General features: G+C 43.6%; 2 protein-coding genes across 5 annotated transcripts in view; both read left to right on the top strand.

Annotated features, from left to right (window-relative positions):
• The window catches only part of PRDM15 (PR/SET domain 15), a 40,576-nt gene extending 31,231 nt beyond the window's left edge, over nucleotides 1–9,345 (top strand). For 3 of the 4 annotated variants that reach the window (XM_057426391.1, XM_057426389.1, XM_057426388.1), the window contains exons 17-25: nucleotides 1,827–1,990; nucleotides 2,451–2,530; nucleotides 3,125–3,244; nucleotides 3,969–4,100; nucleotides 4,616–4,699; nucleotides 4,894–5,069; nucleotides 6,095–6,175; nucleotides 6,400–6,612; nucleotides 7,109–9,345. In XM_057426391.1, coding sequence (XP_057282374.1) covers nucleotides 1,827–1,990; nucleotides 2,451–2,530; nucleotides 3,125–3,244; nucleotides 3,969–4,100; nucleotides 4,616–4,699; nucleotides 4,894–5,069; nucleotides 6,095–6,175; nucleotides 6,400–6,612; nucleotides 7,109–7,585 — 1,527 coding nt within the window. In that variant the 3' untranslated portion in view covers nucleotides 7,586–9,345. The remainder of the gene's footprint in view (nucleotides 1–1,826; nucleotides 1,991–2,450; nucleotides 2,531–3,124; nucleotides 3,245–3,968; nucleotides 4,101–4,615; nucleotides 4,700–4,893; nucleotides 5,070–6,094; nucleotides 6,176–6,399; nucleotides 6,613–7,108) is intronic. The other variant, XM_057426390.1, reaches the window with a different exon arrangement.
• RIPK4 (receptor interacting serine/threonine kinase 4) overlaps nucleotides 1–19,656 on the top strand; it is an 84,546-nt gene that overhangs the window by 17,045 nt on the left and 47,845 nt on the right. The window lies entirely within an intron of this gene.

Below are 19,656 nucleotides of genomic sequence, written 5' to 3'. Positions count from 1 at the left end.
TCTGCTCTCTTCTGCTGTGCTTGTTACCTCTAATCCGTGAAGTTGATGCTCTAGCATAATACTTGAGGTGGTATTTTGTAAGGTGAATGCTGAATTGAGAAATGCAAATACAGACATTTATCTGTGTGGAAGGAAGCAAGCAAAACTGGAGAAAGAAAGGAACATTCAGATCTTACACTATCCTTTAATTATATGCAAATTAAAATAGTTACAGCATTTCTGAATTATACAGTCCACAAACTGATTAACTTTGATGAGATCAGGCGGTCCTCGAGTGGATATCTAATTTGGAGGATTAAGACTGCTGCTTATGTTAAGTGTCACTGGTTATTCACGGCTTACTTTCATTACTAACAGGGTGATATTAGAAGTACTGCTGGAACATACTTTACTCAGCCGTCAGCTGAGAGAGGAAGACTTTTTAAACCTCATACTGCATGGCTTTTGCCATTTTGGAAAGTAGTAATGGGGAAAAATGGAGTCCTTAAGGCCCATTTGGAGTCTGTGCCCTTAGTGGGCAAGCCCACTGTGCTGGGGCAGGGGGAATACAATAGCAACCACTGAGAACAGCAAAACTAGCCAAACTGACATAGGGACAGCAGAATTTTGGTATTTAAACCAGTAACTTGGCCCCTTGAAATTAGAGCTTATTTCACAGTCTACACTTAATGTTGTGAAAGTGTTCAACTTACCTTCATTTTAAAGACATGAAGATAATAATACTTGAGTTTTCTGTTCCTATACGTGAACTGGTTTTAAGTGCAAACTGATTTTAAGCTTATGTCACTGGGCATAAGAAGATGGGTATCACAGAAGTTAATTACGTGCTTGCTTTCAATGTGTTGATTTAATGCCTGTCACTTAATGGGTCCTTAAACTGTATGAAATTGTATGCTTCCAAATGAGGGCAATTGTGCCATTCAGATGACAAAGCTCTTTTTGGAACTGGGTCTTTTAGCACATTTGCAGGTGTTTGTGAAGCAAACAGTTGTGTAAGGCAGCAGCTGTGGAAAATGAATATTAGCTGTAATGAGACAGGGAGTCTCTTTTTGGCTGAAAATATCTGTTCACGCATCTCTAAAGGAGAACAACATATGGATGAGTCTTAGTAAAATATCTCTTCTGAGCTTTTTAAGACTCTCTGTCTTTATTTTTTTTCTCATCCCAAAATATACTGTCACTAAGCTGTGCAGCACTGTCAGAAATAGCCTGACTAGTTCTAAAATCAGAGCAAAAGATCGTGCCATTATGGCCCTTTCTCCTGAGATGTTGGAGCATATATGCATACGCAGGGTTACTTAGCCCAGGGAGCCGAGTAGTGGAGCACCTATCTGTTGTAGTTGTAGCTCTTCCAGGAGCTGAGCTACAATCACTGCCTGCAGTGCCTAGAAATACCAACTCTTCTGGAGCTAGTGCCATTGCTTACTATGCAGAGTAGATGCCCCTGCCATGCCCTTAGAGCCTAAAAGACATTTTTCCCATCTGTGGCATCCTTGCTTTGACAGCTGGTGGAGATTAGACATGGCTCTCTCCAAGGCTGTTCCTTAGTGCACAAGTAATTGGAGGTCTTCTATTTGTGCAGCATAGGAAGCAGAGATACCATCTCAGACTAGTTTTCCAAATGGGTTAACTAATGTGCTGTAGCAGTGTGCTTGTAATGGCCAAAGGGGTTCAAGCCTAAATCCAGCTTTCACAGATTTTTCATCTAGTGATACACAGGGTATTTGTCTCCTAGCTCTGACTCTAGATCTCATAATGTGTTGCTAGATTGTTGCTGTTCCAAAGAACATTTTTCCCCTTTCATTCACTATTGGTTCATTCTGCAGTTGACCTTCGGCAGAGGGAAGGAGTATCTGAAGCACATCATGGACGTGCACAAGGAGAAAGGCTATGGCTGTAGCATTTGCAATCGACGTTTTGCCTTGAAGGCAACTTACCATGCACACATGGTCATTCATCGGGAAAACCTGCCTGATCCTAATGTGCAGAAGTAAGATGATGTGTTGGACTGATAAGTGAAGCTATCTTTCTGAAGTTACAGTGGCTCTGCCACCTGATGCTTGTAGAGAATTGGGCTGTACTAAAATACCTGAAACTGTATAATGGGTGTTAAAATGCTTACTAAAAGCTTTAAATATATATCACTAATGGTTCACGTCAAACGGATGCTTAGTTAACGGCCTTCCAGTTTGGGCTTCCTAAAGTCTAAACCTATGATTTTGGCGAATACTTTCTAAAGAGTATCATTTGAAGATTTAGCAGTGCCTGACTGCTCCAGGCTTGCAGTGAACTTACGGGTTTCCTAAGCCTCATTTTTAAAAAAAAAATTATGTTTCAAGGAACTTTTGTAGGAATAAATATTATTAAATTACATGCAGTTACTAACAGAAATGCCTGAAAACCACCTCTATCTCAAGAAAAGAATCATGGTTTCTGGTGTCTGTTTTCAGATACATCCATCCATGTGAAATCTGTGGAAGGATCTTTAACAGTATAGGAAATCTGGAAAGACATAAGCTTATACATACAGGTAAAGATGTTGTGTTTCTTTATTATTATCAGTATTAAAAAGAACTTTCTGTTGCCAGTGCCTGCCTTATGTTTTTCAGGAGGAAGCAAGTTACATGTTTTTACTGTAAGTTAAGATAAATGTTATATTTGTGCTTTTTTCTAAAGCAGGTAGTATTAATGAAGGTATTTGGTCTAGGCACACAATCCAGGTTCCTCATTACTAATATGCAAGATTCACCTGCTACAAACCCTAATTCTGAATTCTATTCTTCCCAAACTCCTATCCATGCTACCTTCTCACATTACATAGGCTGAAAACTGCTATTGCAAAATCATTTTTAACAGCTCATTATTATTTCATGCTATTCAGATTGTTCCTACCCCAGGCTTTATCTTTTCATTTGTTTAAGATTTCACACAAAAAGCCAGTTTTTCTCTCTCTCCCTCCAAAGTGTTTTGGTTTAGTTTGGGCTACAATATGCATGAAAGATGTGGTTGACAGCACAGGTGGACTGTTGCCCTCTAATTCACCAGATTAGTCAGATTTTAGGAGATGCACATTTTTCATTAACATTTTTTTTTGTTTATGTTGTCTTTCAAATTTATTTTAAAGGTGTAAAAAGTCATGCTTGTGAGCAATGTGGCAAATCATTTGCTAGAAAAGACATGTTAAAAGAACATATGCGAGTCCATGATAATATCCGAGAATACTTGTGTGCAGAATGTGGCAAAGGTATGTCTAATGCCTCATTTTCCATTAATTGTGATACTGAATAGCAGGTGAATATCTGAATTAAACTTCCATTCTTAGAATATTGGGAAGGTCCTTGGACTGCTGTAAATCCTGCAGATTTGAGAGGTAGAATCTGTATTAATCAAAAGCCTTATGGTTGCATAAACTGTCCCTAATTTTATACAATTCAGTTTCATGGCCTGCAAGCCAAAATTGATTTTGATAAAATTTGCTTCTGTCAGGTGGAGGAGCCCTTGCCTGACTGAGTTCCAATACATTTGCAGCAGAAAAGTGAATACAAGTTAATTTTTCCATTCTAGGTTGTTTTCAGGCTTAAGAAATAGAGTAATTTCTCTCTGTAAGAGCTTAAAGAGTCAAGGTTGCTTTGACTTTTCAAATTGTTCGCATTACAACTTGAACAAATCTGAACTGGTATTTTAGTGGCAGGCAGTAAGTCTGACATCTCTAATGGTGTCTTGTCTTTGCTTGTCCCTGCTGTTTTGCTTCTTCCTCAGTGGTTACTTAGATGTTTTCCAGAGCTTTCTTCCTGGAATTAAAATAATGATGATAATGTACATTGCTACCTAAACAATTAAAAATATGCAGTTGTGGACACACAGCAAATTCAATCTTAGAGCTTTTGGTTAACAACATGTTCATACCAAGTTCTCCTTTAAGGTGGGAGCAATGGACTAATTGTCACGCTGTACCCTTTGTCTCACAGGAATGAAGACGAAACATGCACTTCGTCACCACATGAAACTTCACAAAGGGATTAAAGAATATGAATGCAAGGAATGTCACCGAAAATTTGCACAGAAAGTCAACATGTTGAAGCATTACAAAAGACACACAGGTGAGGTCTCTAAAGATGTACAGAAGTTGCACTGAATCAGTTAAATCCTTCCTGAAAGAACTCTTAATGTAGAATGGTCTGGGAGTAAGAGGAAAACTAATAAAAAATATGCATATTCTGCTTTTTGAAAAGTGAGATTTTGACCTTTTGTCAGCCAAGACCACCTGATATGCAATGAAAATACATAGCTTAGATGGGTTTGTGTTTTGCTTTTGTAAGAGAGGTTGCTTTAGTCCAGGATAGGTCTAGAGTGTTTGATTTGTTTTAGGTTAGTCTTCAGGTTCTCTTTTCCTGAAAATGAAAACAAAATTTTACTTCCCGTATCAGTTTCCTTTGGATTCATTTTCTGACAGATATGGTGGCATGGCTTAGATAAAAATAGCTGGTGAAGCTGCACTGGTGCTTCTTATTTGGCTGTGATTTCTTTAGTATTTTTTTAGTAATATGAAATTTGGAATTGTCCCAGATACCTTAAACTGTTTTCACTCTGAATGCTAAATGTGCTCTTCATGCAGGAATCAAAGATTTCATGTGTGAGCTTTGTGGCAAGACGTTTAGTGAAAGAAATACAATGGAGACTCATAAGTTGATTCATACAGGTAAACCCTCTTCCAAATAGTATCCAAAGACAGTATCTTAATTTTGTTCCTAGGCTTGCTGTAGATTTGCCAGTCTTGGAACTAGTGTTACACAGCATGTTACCAACATAAAATTGTTCTTGTTGTGATGCTGACAATACAATCCTCATCTTTGGGGGCTGTTGATAACAGCGTTTCCCTCCATCTGCCACCAGTAGGAAAACAGTGGACATGTTCAGTCTGTGATAAGAAATATGTCACTGATTACATGCTGCAGAAGCACATCCAGCTTACTCATGATAAGGTAGAAGCCCAGAGCTGTCAGCTGTGTGGGACAAAGGTTTCTACCAGAGCGTCCATGAGTCGACATATGAGGCGTAAACATCCAGAGGTGAGTTAGTTTGGCATTTTAGCAAGTGTCTGTTAAGCATGCACTTAACTGAATCAGCCCTTTCATTATGTTATGTTTCAGTAGTAAACATATCAATTGTCAGCCCCTAAAGTTGAAGTTGTTCTGATTATTTAAATCCCTTTTCTTTTGCTGCCCCAGCTTAAATGTATATTTTTTCCTGTTTTGTCTTCATCCCTTAGTGAGTATAATTGAGTCTTTTTTCCCCATTGTGTTCTCTGTATTCAGAAGTGCTCTGAAAGAGGTGGTGAATAGAGACATGATGGCAGCATCTGCTGATGGTACAAAATAATTCTTAGTATTAAAGATGAATGCTGACTGCAGAGAATCTGGATTAGAGGCATGTTTTGTCTAACCGAAAGGGGTTCTTTTCTGTGTTTTAAATTTCTGAATAGCTATTGTGTTTCTCCTCAGCATTTCTTGATTAGGTTGACTGAGGCTTGTCTATTCCCTTTGAGGCTTTTTTTTTCTATCATTAGTATTGCTTTGCCATGAACATTTTATTATCATGATGACTGGGGAAGAAGTTAACAGAAAGCTTGCTTTATTCATTTTTTGATTAAAAATGCAGCTATATATCTGCAATGCAGAGGGCAATATTTTTCAGTTCTTTGATAAGCTGGGATTTGTAGATTCAGCTGCAAATAATGGAGTAGGACACAGTTGATAGGTTTATAAATAGAAATGCTAAAATAATATTTTTTCAAACACATTGTTTTCTGTAGAATTTATCACTTGTGTTCTATCTAGACTATAAAAATCAACATATTTTTCTACTGTCGTCTTTAAACTTTGCTGTTTTTCAGCAAGAAGGAAAATATTAGATGCCAAAAGGTTATCTTTTTTAAAACCATGGTTAATGTGCTTGTATTAAATGATATGTGTAACATGTTAGATTGCATCGTTTTTGCTTTGTGACAGGATTTATTAGGGCACTGCTTTATTGTTTGACTGTTGAACATTGTTGAACTGCTGCAGTTAACCAGCAGATACCCCTTTGCCTACAGATCCTGTCAGTGAGGATTGATGATTTAGAGCAGCTGCCAGAGACTACTACCATTGATGCTTCCTCAATTGGGATTGTTCAGGTAAATTCCTTATTGCAGAATTCTGGCGGCAGCTAGGTTCCTGGCCTACTGAAGGGTGAAGTGGGGACATTACTTTTTTGGTACATAACATAGCTGGGCACAGGCTGATGGACAAGAAATGTGCTTTTTTAGAGAGTCAGCCCCAGCTTAACATGTATAAGCAGATGCAAGCTGTTATCTGTTTCATTGGTTAACATGGGTGCTGTTAAAACGTGTTTTTCTAGCCAGAATTAGCCTTGGAACAGGGAGAATTACCAGAAGGAAAACAGCATATAAAAGCTCCTAAACGTGGTCAGAAACGAAAACAAAAGTCAGGTGAGGAAGAGGAAGCTCAAGTGCCTGAAGACCCTGCCTTCAGTCAATACACAGAGAAGGAAGGTGAATTCACAGGGAATGTTGGAGATGAGACTAATTCAGCTGTCCAGAGCATCCAGCAGGTGAGCTCCAGTAGCAATGTGATGGGTAGCAGCCCTGCTTAGAGGGATAGCCCTTCTTTTCTCCTGATAGCAAACAGAAAAAAGTGATGGGAACATCTAGAGCTAATAAGATAAATTGTGGTAATATGAAGGTGAACATGGACTTTTAAAAAACAAGGAGTTGGACCATTAAGCTCCTTATGTTTGTTTTTATTTATTTTGGTGTTACCATCTCCTTGTTTGCCAGAGCACTTACTGAGTGAACCTGTGACTGAAAGTGTGAAAGTTAATTTGGCTGCTTGTTTTGAATATTGTAAATGCCTCCCTCCCATTACGTTCTTATTTCTCTGTGGAAGTTGTTATATTCCGAGCTTTCTATGTTCCCCTCTGTGTATGACATCTCTTGCTGGCAGTAGCAATCTGAGCCCACAAGCACTCAGGTGATCTTTCTTCATGCTTGATATATGGTGGTCAGCTGCAAGATACAAGGCTGAGTTACCTTTCTGTTTTTCCTCAGGTGGTGGTGACCCTTGGCGACCCAAGTGTCACAGCTCCTTCCAGTTCTGTTGGGATGACAAATATCACTGTTACCCCCATTACAACGGCAGCTGGAACCCAGTTCACAAACCTCCAGCCCGTGGCTGTGGGCCATCTGACAGCTCCTGAACGCCAGCTACAGCTGGACAACTCAATCCTCACTGTGACGTTTGACACTGTCAGTGGTTCTGCCATGCTGCACAACCGCCAAAATGACATTCAGATCCAGCCACAGCCAGAGGCAGCTAATCCTCAGTCTGTGGCCCATTTTATAAACCTGACCACCTTGGTGAACTCCATTGCTCCTCTAGGGAACCAGATAACAGAACAACATCCTCTGACATGGAGGTCAGTGCCTCAGACTGATGTCTTGCAGCCCCAGGCACAGCCAGCGCAACAACAGTCAGGACAGCAACAGGTTCAAACAGAGCAACAACAACAGATGTATAGCTACTAATTTATACTTCGACAAATTTTGAAATGGACAGTACTCAGAGACAAAAACACACAGACGTTTGGAAAATTTCTAATAGGATTGTTTGCTGGATACCAAACAGAGATGGGCAGATACAATGAAATGTAAGCTAAAATTGGCATAGCACCCTGCAACACCCTAACCATGAGATTCTCACACTGTCTCTAGACCTTGCACTGTCTTAAAAAAAAAAAAAAAAGAAAAATTAAACAAATCTCACCATAAATTTAGCACCTCCTTGCGCTGTGTATTTTATGCAGTAAGACTGAGATTTGACAAAAGCATCATAACACATCTTAACCAAAGCAGGGAGATCCTAAATATCATGGCATTGGTGATTTAAAAAACCCTTTCAGCCATACCATGTCTCTTCGTTCCAGTCTGGAAATTACATCTGACAACCTTTTTCACAGTGAGGTGGAATGCATTTGTGGTCAGCTGGTGGAGACTGAAATGTAAAGACACAAATGGGCACCAGAATAATTGTCTTGTTTTTTATCTTCTTTAGGTCTTGTATCTAACAACATTGATAAAGTAGGTGGAGGTTGGGGCTTCGGGGAAGTGAGTGTGGTGTGGAAGAAAATATACCAATTTCACAAAGTATTTCCATTTTAGTCATGGTAAAATCCCTGTACCCATAACACAGTGTTAGTGCTACTTTAATCAGATAGCTGGTCTAATGGTAAAGCAACTTTTATGGTCTTTAGTCAAGTTTGAATCAAACCAAATATGAACTGAAAAAAGAATGTGATACAGTTTTATGTAATTTTTTGAAGAGCTCTTTCAGTCTTGCTTTTAGCTACTAGGCCTGAAGAGCCAGCAGTCCCCTTTGATCAAGTTCAGGATGTGAATTTTTCATCAAATATTATTCTTTCATCACGTAATAAACATTTGAGAAAGCATTCTTTTTATATATATATATACATACATATATATATATAGCCTTTGTACTGTACTGTGCATTCCTGGTGAGTATTTGAGTGAAAAGCACTGATATCAATATGATTAATTTTTTTTTTCATCCCCATATTGCCCTTTCTCACAGAAATAATGTACGGGTTCTATTCCTTTTCCAAAACTGATTTACAAAATTTATAGTCACGCACAAGGTAGCATGAAACGCAGGAACAAAGAATGTCTGAAGCATATGCTGCCACACGGAGGCAGCATGCCCTAGTATATAATGGGCAAAGTTTGCATGACTGGGATAAAAATAGTGGGTTGGGTCAAATGCATTGTTGCTGATACACTTTCATTCCATTCTCCATATATTGATGTGCAGTGTGGACTTTTGCATGTCAAGAAGATAGTATCTTTCCCACAGAGAAAAAGCAGCTGATATCAAAAAGGAATTAACTAAAAAAAAACCAAAAAATAAACCCATAAAAAATGTTGCTGCCTGGAATCCTGAAAGGCAAATCTGTACTTCCAGCTGTAGCTGAAGAACAAGGTGCTTTGGGGCAGCAGACTGAGCCACAGAACCATGCTAAAGGTTTTTGCTGAGGATAAAGCAGCTGCTGTGTTTTTGACACTGAAGATAGATTGATGGTTATAAAAATCCTGTCTGTGCCTATTGTATTTATGAAACTGTTCTATGTATTAGCAAAAAATATGAGTAGGAATGACTTCAGCTTTGAAGGTCTGTATTAACATGGACTACTTGACCCCAGAAGGATGCCTTATAATTGCTACAACAAACTCTTCCAAAGTATAAATGTTAATTGAAATTAATCTGCAGTGGTTTTCTTGGTGCCATAGCAGTGTCCAGATGCTCACCATGCTAGGCTCTGTGTAGAGTTTAGTTGTGTCAGAACGTGTAGGAAGGGGATTTTTGGAGACAGGTTTGTGTGTCAGGAACAGAATTACTTGTAGGTAAATGTAAGTCTGTAAAATGTCTGCATGGCAGGGACCTATATTTGATGGGACAAGGATGCATATCTGAAAGAAAATAGCTTTTACCAGTGTGGGAAAAAGAATTTTTCATTCCATGGCCCCTTCTCTCTTTCGCAGATCCTTTTCAGACAAATTGTGAGATCCTGTAATTTTATTGGCATCCCAACATCCTGATAAATATGGGTTTATGCCCCTCTATTACCAGGATTATTTTGTTGCTGGCTTGAGCCAGTTAAGTTTCTCATCAGCTGTCCTGTCCACAAATGTCCCTTCACACCAAACCCACTGGTTAAGAGGAAGCTAGGGTTTATTTTTGAAATACGTTGTATATGTTCTTGAAAGTACTTGAAACTTCCCCCCCTTCATCCCTGATCACTGTGTTTGTAAAGGCACATAATCTTTTGGCAGGGTACTTTAGAAGGGTAAAAAAAAAAAAAAGGGAGATCAAATAGGTCCTAGGTCAAGTTGTTATGGTAAATAAAAGATGGATAACATCTAAAACCATACATTTATATATGTACACATACGCATGGAGGGTTACGGTTCTGCATATAGTTTCTAAAAGATCAGGGTTTTGTTCAGACATATGTAAATGGTGATTAAGCTTTTCAGGAAGGAGAGGTTTCTTGCTTTAGCTGCAGAGTGAGTACATCTGCTCTGTGTTAGCACTAGTGATAGTAGTATTCATGATGCATTGAATCAACCTGAGTCATTTTACTGTGTAATTGCCTATTTGATAAGAATTGCACATGGAGGTAATCGGCCATTATAGAGTCCTCTCTGACTTCACAAAACCTCTTCATCCTAATGTGATTCTCTGGTATTCAGTACTCTTAGGCTTCCTCATGTGTGATTCATCCCTCCCATGTGAATCCCATTTAGGCAAGTCAGCATCTTACTCTTTGGGTAATGATTGGTTCTAGTGGATTTCAAAAGGAATGATCACACAGATGCTGGTTGTGACTGTGGTGGTGGGCACACAAAGAAGAAATGTCTCTCTTCAGTCTCCCAGTATCCCCAAGTTCATAGAACCACAGACTAGCCCAGGCTGGAAGGGACCTCGAAAGATCATCTGGTCCATCCTTCTCTGGGAAAGGGAGCCTAGGTGAAGTTACCTAGCACCCTGTCCAGTCGCATCAACTCTACTATGTCGTAGAATCATAGACTAGTTTGGGTTGGAAGGGACCTTCAAAGGTCCCTCCCCTCCCTGCAATGATCAGGTTGCTGAGAACCACATCCAGCCTGGCCTTGAATGCCTCCAGGGATGGCACATCTACCATGTTCCTGGGGAGGTAGTTCCAGTGGGTGACTGTTCTTACTATAAATATTATCCTAAATAATGTTCTGCTTTAGAAGGGGAAACTATAACCACTGGAAGGGCTTTGTCTAGGCCGGGCAATGGAGAGGTTTCTAAAAGCTAATCTTCCCAAAGCACTCCTTTCTGAAATGATCTTGACTTTCCGTGCAACCATTGCTATGGTACCTCATCGTCTCTTGGTGTGATTTTATTGTTACTGCTGTTATTAACATCCCTGTGAGAACACAACTGTATCTTGGATGTGCTGCAACATGAAAAACTTGAAAACGTTTGGTTTGATTTTTGTTTCAAACAAATTTTGATTGGAGATGTTGGAAATTGATGCCTTTTTGGACAGAGCTTACGTTGGATGAGCAGTGACTGCCAGCTGCTCTCCCAGCTAAGCCTTTCTTCAGATGAATACCAAAGTTATACTGATGCCATTTCAAACTGCACAAGAAACAGAACTACGTAAGGGATGTGCAATCTATATTTCCCCGGCCAATCTGTTCCTGGCCTCTTCCACCATAGGATGTGAAGGTTATACTGTTTTCAGCCATGTGCTGGAGATTCTCTGTAACAACTGCTCAGCAGCAAACTGGAACTACTTTGAGCCAAAGGAGTGACTTCCTGCACTGTCCTATGTATTGTCAATGTTACTGCTAAGGCTGTTACTTAACTGAATGCTGGCTGTGGCACGTGGGATCTGAAGTAAAGGAGCATCAAGGTACAGAACCCTTTCTCTACCGGTGTCATTCCTGCCTGATCCTCAATGCAGCGAACGTGTTTTTTCTGTTTTCTCTCAAATCACAGTCTCATAGAAGCATCTCCAGACTGAAGAAAATCATTGTAAGCCGAGTTGCCAACAAACACGATAGAAACACTTTATCCTGTTGCCAACCTGGCACTTTTGGCTTTGCTCTAGGGCAAAAGCCCTCATGAAAACAAACCCCTGTACCACGTCACAGGTGCAAGCCGCTCTGCTCCACGGCCTGTCTCCAAAACGACTTCAAGCAGAGCCTTGCTGTGCACCGTGGCGCATTCCCGGAGGTGAGCGGCTCCAGAGAGGAGCCTTCAGCACCGGAGCGAGGGGAAACCCCGCGTCCCGGAGCCTCAGTTCCGAGCGGCGACGGCGACCGAGGGAGCCTCGAGCCCTCTCCAGGCCTTGCCCGGGAGCCGCAGCTCCGCTGAGGCGAGCAGGGACTCACAGGGGGCGCGGGAGCGGCGCGTGGCGCGGCGGTTGGCGTCGGCAGCGCGAGCGGGCAGCGGGAGGGATGGGGAGCGCTCGCCTCAGGGCCAGGGCCCGCTCTGGGAGCTCTGCTCCGGCTGCCCCCGCGGTGGCGGCGTCGGCACCAGACAGAGCCGATGAGAGGGGGGGCTGCAGCGCGGAGCTCGGGGTGCAGAGAGCGCCTGCACCGGAGTCGTGAGCAGAGGGTGCGCCATGGGCAGGGCTGCACTCGGTGCCCTGGTGGAGGCCCTCCTGCCGCAGGGGTTAAGCTGCGGGACGCTGGCGGTAGCTGAAAGGTGTCAGGGAAGCTGAGAGAGCTGGGCTGCTTGCTCCAGGCCTGAGCTGAACAGGGGCCACAGGCGTCCAGCACAGAGCATACAGAAAAGGAGGAGGGCGGTAATACAGGGAGCTGGCAGCTAGTTACAAAAAACAGCAAAAAAAGGAGGAAGAGGTGATCATCTGCTGTAATCAGTGCTGGTGCCGGCTCACCTTGAGTACTGGGTGCAGTTGTAGGTCCCACCGATTAAGAATATGAAGGTCCTTGAATGCAACCAGGAGGGCAACAAAGCTGGTGACAGGGCTGGAAGGCGTGTCCTGTGGGGAGCGGTTGAGGACACTGGGATTGCCTGGTCTGGAGAAAAGGAGGCTGAGGGGAGACCTCATTGCTCTCTACAGCTCTTCCCAAGGAGGGGAAATGGAGAGGGAGGTGCTGATCTGCTTGGGATCCACTGATAGGATGTGTGGGAATGGTTCAGAGCTGTGCCCAGGGTGATTTAGAGTAGACATTAGGAAGTCAAGGGGTTTTCAGCACTTTCAAAGACACAAATAGAGGTTACAGGTGGAAAGAGTATTTTATTTATTTATAAATAAAGTTATTTTATTTTATCTTTTATCTTTAGTCTAGTTTAGTTTAGATTATATTTTCTTTTTCTAAATCCCTCAGAGCTGGTGCTCACAAGCGTTAACACGATGCACATGCGTAGCCAGCAGCAGGCTGATGCATCCTTCAGGTTAGCTGGAAAAGAACATCCTTTGCAGCCTGACAAAGGAAAGCCGGGGCAGGAGCGGTGCCGTGGTGGTGCGAGAGGAGCGCAAGAACCTGGCCAGAAAGGGCCAGGGAAGACCTGAGCAGGGGTGGTGCTCAGTGCTACAGAGGACAGCAGCAAGTCCCGGGGCCATGCTGGGGCCACCCTGGGAGAGCTGAACGCTGCCTCCCCAAGGATGGGGGGCACGAGGGTCACCTGCGTGGAGCACGAGCAGCTGCCTTTGGGACACAATATCCCAAAGGAGCCCCATGAAGGGGCTGTGCTCGGCTGCGGAGGAGGCAAAAAACCCCGGGGACCCTTGCTAGTCCACCCTGGGGGCAAAAAACCCTTCCCCCCGCCCCCCCCCCCCCCCCCCCAGCTGCAGGACACGAGTGGCCACCTTTGTGGTGCATGAGCACCAGGCGATAACCCAGAGCACCAGGAACAGAGGAGACCTGACAAGTGGTCATGCTCAGTGCTCAGAGGAAGGCAAAAAACCCCCGGGGACCGGTGCCAATCTGCCCCGGGGGAAAATTCCTTCCTGACCCCAGCACTGGCGATCGGCTACTCCCTGAGCATGTGAGCAAGGCCGGCTCCGGGTCCACGGGCTGGTTATGCCTCTAAGGGGACACTGGCTCTGCCTTTTCTGCCTCCGCCTGGAGCCATCTGAGGGGCTCCCGAGAGCAGCAAAATGCCGCTGGCCTGATCAGCCCTGGGGTTGAATCCTTCCTGTGCCTGACAGTTGGAGCTCCAAAGCACTGGGGGAGGGCACTGGGCCATCTGTGGATCCTATTTCTCATGGCTACTGCCACTACCTCCCCAGAAAATGAGGGCAGCGAGCTCCTCAAAGACTGAAGCAGGATTTCCATCCATCAGATGAGCTGTGAGCCTGGCCCCTCCAGGAGCTGGAACTGCAGCAGAGAGCCTCCCGCAGCTTCGGGCAGTCTTCCCCCCTCTGCCCCTCCAAGTAATTCCACCAGTGCCTCAAGGACTTCCTCTTGGGTGCCTTCAGGCTGCCAGCTCTGTCCTGGTGGCAAAGCCAGGCACTCTGGCAGTGGGACACGGGAGGACATTGCCTTATACTGCCCCAGAGCATTGTGATGCTGCGTTGCTGGGTGCTGGCACTATGACACAGGGGAGATAGGGCCCCCACAGCCTTGCCCACTGCAGCCCTGCTGCTGCCCCTTCGCCCAGCATCACTTGGAGAAAGGCCTTTGGGTGCTGGCCTGAGGCAGTGCCTGTGCTCAGGATGCCCAGGGGGATGTCCCTGCCCATGGCAGCTGCACACTGGGCATCACTGCTTGGTGTTCCTGTACATTAATCTCTGTGTTCAGACTGTGTCAATAAAGGCTTGGGAGCTCCAAAGCACTGGGGGAGGGCACTTGAGCCATCTGTGAATCCTGGGTTGGGGCAATCCCAGGCACAGCTACAGGCTGGGCAGAGAAGAGATTCAGAGCAGTCCTGCAGAGAAGGACTTGGGGGTGTTGGTTGATGAGAAAATGAACATGAGCCGGCTTCAGTGTGTGCTCGCAGCCCAGAAAGCCAACCGTATCCTGGGCTGCATCAAGAGGAGCTGTCGTGGTTTAAACCCAGTCAGGTGATCCTGCCCCCCTACTCTGCTCTTGTAAGACCTCACTTGGAGTATTGTGTGCAGTTCTGGTGTCCTCAACATAAAAAGGACAAGGAACTGTTGGAGCAAGTCCAGAGAAGGGCCACGAGGATGATCAGGGGACTGGAGCACCTCCCGTATGAAGAGAGGCTGAGAAAGTTGGGGCTGTTCAGCCTGGAGAAGAGAAGGCTGCGTGGAGACCTCCTAGCAGCTTTCCAGTGTCTGAAGGGGGCCTATAAGGATGCTGGGGAGGGACTCTTCATTAGGGACTGTAGTGATAGGACAAGGGGTAATGAGTTCAAACTTAAACAGGGGAAGTTTAGATTGGGTATAAGGAAGAAGTTCTGTATTGTGAGGGTGGTGAGGCACTGGAATGGGTTGCCCAAGAAGTTGTGAATGCTCCATCCCTGGTAGTGTTCAAGGCCAGGTTGGATGGAGTCTTGGGTGACATGGTTTAGTGTGAGGTGTCCCTTCCCATGGCAGGGGGGTTGGAACTTGATGATCTTAAGGCCCTTTTTGACCTTAACTATTCTATGATTCTAATCACAGAATGGTTTGGGTTCGAAAGGACTTTAAGATCATCAAGTTCCAACTCCCCTGCAATGGGCAAGGCCACCTTCCACTATACCAGATCCTTCAAGGCCCTGTCCAACCTGGCCTTGAACACTGCCAAGGATGCGGCAGCCACAACTTCCTTGAGCAGCCTGCTCCAGTGCCTCACTACTCTCACAGTAGGGATTTCTTCCTTATATCTACCCTAAATCTATCCTATTTAAAAGCAAAAAGCTGAATCTTATCTCATGGAGGTTTGTACATCCTACAGAAACACGGGATAGCACTCAGAAATATTTATTCTCTCATTTGTTACGGGGTACTAACAGAAAGCAGAAGAGGTTGAATCGTTGTTGGCTATGGTTTGTGGTGAGGTCTCTCAGGAAAACCTGCTGTATCAAATGCTGTTATGCTGTCTAAATTTGAAGTTTTCTTTGGATATGTCAGTATGAAAAGTGTTTTTGCAGAAAACTACCAGCCTCCTGTCAATCTAATGAGCTGCACTGTGTAGCTTTTTTTTGGTCCAGAAATTGTTTGAAGTTAACAGGCAGGTAAAGGTTGAATGTCTTCCTAGAACTGAAATTTCTGTCAGTTTGTCAGAGTGATTTGCTGGTGTTATGCGCACATAAAAATGCCTAGATTTCTCACCTTGAAAACTAGGAATGGAAAAAATGCCATGTATCCAAATGACAATCATATGAAAACTATAGGTGCTACATGAAAATAGATACGGTAAATAACTTTGTATTGCTGTGTGAATAATTCTTCTTCAGTCATGAGATTTCCTTGTGCTATTTAAATTAATAATAATGTCACTCCAATTTACTTTTGTCCTGACATTTATTACTGATATAGGCATACCTGTTGGAAAAGCTCTAACCTTTTGTATTTTTGCCAATTTTTTTCATGGTGGTTGTGCCTTGGCCTCATCTAGTGTAAAGGGAGAATGAAACATTGGAGGAGGAGTCTGCTGACCTACACCATGATGCAGAGCAAAGCTCTGCTTGAAGTAGTTTTGGAGACGGGCTGTGGAGCCAAGTGGCTTGCATCTTTGAGATTGGCTGCTGAGGTTTGTTTTCACATGAGGGCATTGGCAAGAGGATAAAGGAAAAATGTGTTTCTATTGTGTTTGTCATCAACTTGGCTTAGAATGATTCTCTCCAGTCCTGAGATGATACTACGATACTTGCACTGTAAATGGCAAGAAGCTGTTAAATTTTCTTGATTAAAAATGCTGGAACACTGTATAAAGCCAAGGTGTAACCATGGTTGGAAGACATGTTTCTTGCCCTAAAATGCTGTGAGAAAGCTGTTCTGGATTTACTTTCCCTCCTGGATGTTGAGGTGCCAGTTCAGTTCAGGCAGGAGTTTCTTGCCAAGCCCCTGCTGTACAGCTAACAATGACTGCTTTTCTAGAGTCCGCCTTACTGATGCTAAGCTTAAATTCTCAAGAGCTGAGCTGAAAGAGGCAGAAAGGGTCTGCTTGGAGTGTGGCAGGGAAGGTGAGGCTGGTCCAGGAGGCTTCGGTCTCACCCCTGGCACCAGGATTTCATCAACACCTGAAGTGTAATGCTGTTGTCTTTCTGCCATACCCGTGAACAGCTCTGAGCATTCACAGTGCTTGGTTAGTTGCTAACCACTTTGAAAAGCTGGTTATTAGGTGCAGTAGCTGCAAAGCAACAATTAAAAAGACTGAGTTTGGGGATTTATTTCCTCTTATAGCCAAGTTTTTATGTTCTAATGTGATTTTGCTGTCAGTTGAGTGCTTCCCTCTATTTTTCTGTTTATTCATAGATTTTGATTTTAAAATGTTTTTACAGTGTCCCAAAGTGTAGCGAAATTGAAAAGACTACCAAAAAAAAAAGTAGTGGCAAACAGGAGAAACTAACAAAACTAATTTACTATGGATTTCTGCTCTTCTCCTGCCTACAGGAGTCTGAGGTTCCTGCCCTGATGCTAGCTCAAGGAAGGAAAGGACACACGGGCACATGCTCTGGCTCATTTGCCAGAATGACTTGTATAGGGATTGATACAGTGTTGTTAAGGAGAGCAGATACCAGCTGAGCTCTGCCAGCCTTCCTCTCAAGACACATGCTGGTTGCCGGATCTCTTCTTACTGACAGAGCTGGCTGTTTTCACAGAGCTCACAGTAATGTGTATCTGAGACTTGTACCTCTCATGTCAAGAGATAAATTCAAAACTGTGGGGAAAGAGTAAACCAAGAGCTGAGAAGCAATGAAATAGTTTGGAAGGATAGCTAAAAACTGTGGGGGAGAACATATACTTTGCCTGCTGTACCCAGCCGTGTGGTAAATTGTGGTGGATGCAGCACTGTTCACTAAATATTTGTGGTTACTGCATTCAGGTGCTAGTTGTTTTTTTTTTTTCTTAGCAGAACCTAGATTCTGTTACTTGTATAGGGGAAAGTGTTAGTGTGTGCTTGGTTTGCCGTAAATTAAATTCAGAGTAAATTACATTTGAATTCACACGCTTAGTGTGTTATATGCAGCAACATGCAAAAACCAGAGAGTAAGATGCTCAAATGATACGAGAATGAAGTAGGTCCACATTCATCACTCTGAGGAATAGTGAAAGCAAGGCAGTGGGCAACATTTCCTCAACAGTGGCTGTCCTTTCCCATGCACAGAATAGACTTATGGGACATCTGGATGCAAGTTGGGCACAAGAATGTCATCAAGGGGATGACACTGGAATAAAGAGGGGTGTTTTACCATCAGAAAAACAAAAAGTCAAATCAGCTCATTAAAGGAAGGGGCTGGGAAGTTCTAAGCCTCTCTCTTTGCACTGCCAAGGAGCATCAGATAAAAAAGAATGGCTTTCAATCTATTATACTGGCTGGTAGGTAAGAAAAATAATGGATTAACTGCATATGTGAGCTCTTCCAGTCTCTCCACACCCATGCCTGTGTTAACACCCTAGTGTGACCTTTCAAAGGAATAAATAACTTCATCTGACTGATGTACAAATGGCACTTGTGCCCAAAGGCCCTAGTTATCATACACAATTCAGCATTGATTTTCAAAGTAAATGTGGGTACAGAGGTCGGGGGTGTTTGGGCACTAGTGGGTTCTTTTGGGGGCTGTGTCTGTTTAAAAAAGTAAAGAACAGTGACTTTATTGCCCTCCATGAAGCCCGTGCTGACGCACACATAAGATTTTTGCTGAAGAGACAGTGGAATCAGTGACAAAGCCACATTTTTAAAGATGAGCCTAAATTGCATAACCAAAGAGAAAAATGAGAAACTTTGTCCTAAAGGCAAATGCACCTACTTCACATTCACTCTCCTCCCTTTTCCACTACGTTTTTTCCCATGAAATACATGCAAATCCCAACACGCACTAAGTTTTCCTCCAGGCGTGATATACTTGCGTGATTATTTAAGTAAGAAGTGGGTTGAACAGAGATATGAGCTGTTCCTGACAGAAAAGTCTTGGAAAAAGAGAGCTCTATTTACTGCTGTTGTTTTAAAGTTATCCAGTCACCCCTGCGAGCATTTCTAGTTAGTAAGGGGATAGCTGTCATTCTAATTACACAGCGCACACAGATTTCCTCCTAAATTTACAGTCTTCTCACAGTATGGTCAAGATTTCTGAGTCTACCTACTTTAAAAAATGTCTAGAAATTATGTGTAAGCGTTTTATCAAAATGAAGTGTGGTTTAAGAAGTAATTCAAGTTGAGCAAGAACTTGCTGTAATCAATTAATGCTTGCAAAGAATCACAAATTCTGGTTGTACAGGACACTTATCAGAGTCTGGGAAGAGTAACTGAATGTGTGTGGTCTCCTACACTTGGCTGCAAAGACTTCCAGCTCTCAGTGGCACGTATGTCCAGCTAATACACTCTTAACTGTACGGTTTAGTAAAAAAGAACAACACTGTAAATAGAAGAATTAAAGAATGAGCAGTGCTGAGTGGCATTGTTCAGTGGCAGCCGCAACAGCAGTCATAGGAAGATGTGTTTTAACCACCCTAAACGGGTTTGCTGACTGCTTCTGTTCTCTGAACATACACCTCCCACCAGCAGCTCCCCCAGTGCTGCTCATGACATGGCAGTTAGCCCCAGCTCCACCACCAGAAATCACAGAACCGCTGGTGCTGTAAGGGACCTCTGGAGATCATATGGTCCAAGCCCTGCCAAGGCAGGGCCACCCAGAGCAGGTGACGCAGGAACGTGTCCAGGCAAGCCCTGAATGTCTCCAGAGAGGGAGACTCCACGACCGCCGTAAGGAGCGTGTTCCGGTGCTCTGCCGCCCTCAGTCAGCGGGGGGCTAATACCTGCCGCGGCCGTTAGCGGCCGCACGCACACACACACACTCTCGCGGACTTCGGGTGCAACCACGGGCTTTGCCGCTCGCTGCACCCGTCGAAGGGGAGCGCTGTGGAAACCGCAGCCTAGGCTCTGTTACCGCTCTGCCTTTCGCCCTGAGA

The sequence above is a fragment of the Pezoporus wallicus genome, unplaced genomic scaffold, assembly GCF_028554395.1.
Source record: "Pezoporus wallicus isolate ANWC-B61680 ecotype Strahan unplaced genomic scaffold, APGP_CSIRO_Pwel_v1 contig_8747, whole genome shotgun sequence".
In the NCBI taxonomy this organism is placed as follows: Eukaryota; Metazoa; Chordata; class Aves; order Psittaciformes; family Psittacidae; genus Pezoporus; species Pezoporus wallicus.
This window is presented reverse-complemented; position numbering and strand designations above follow the sequence as displayed.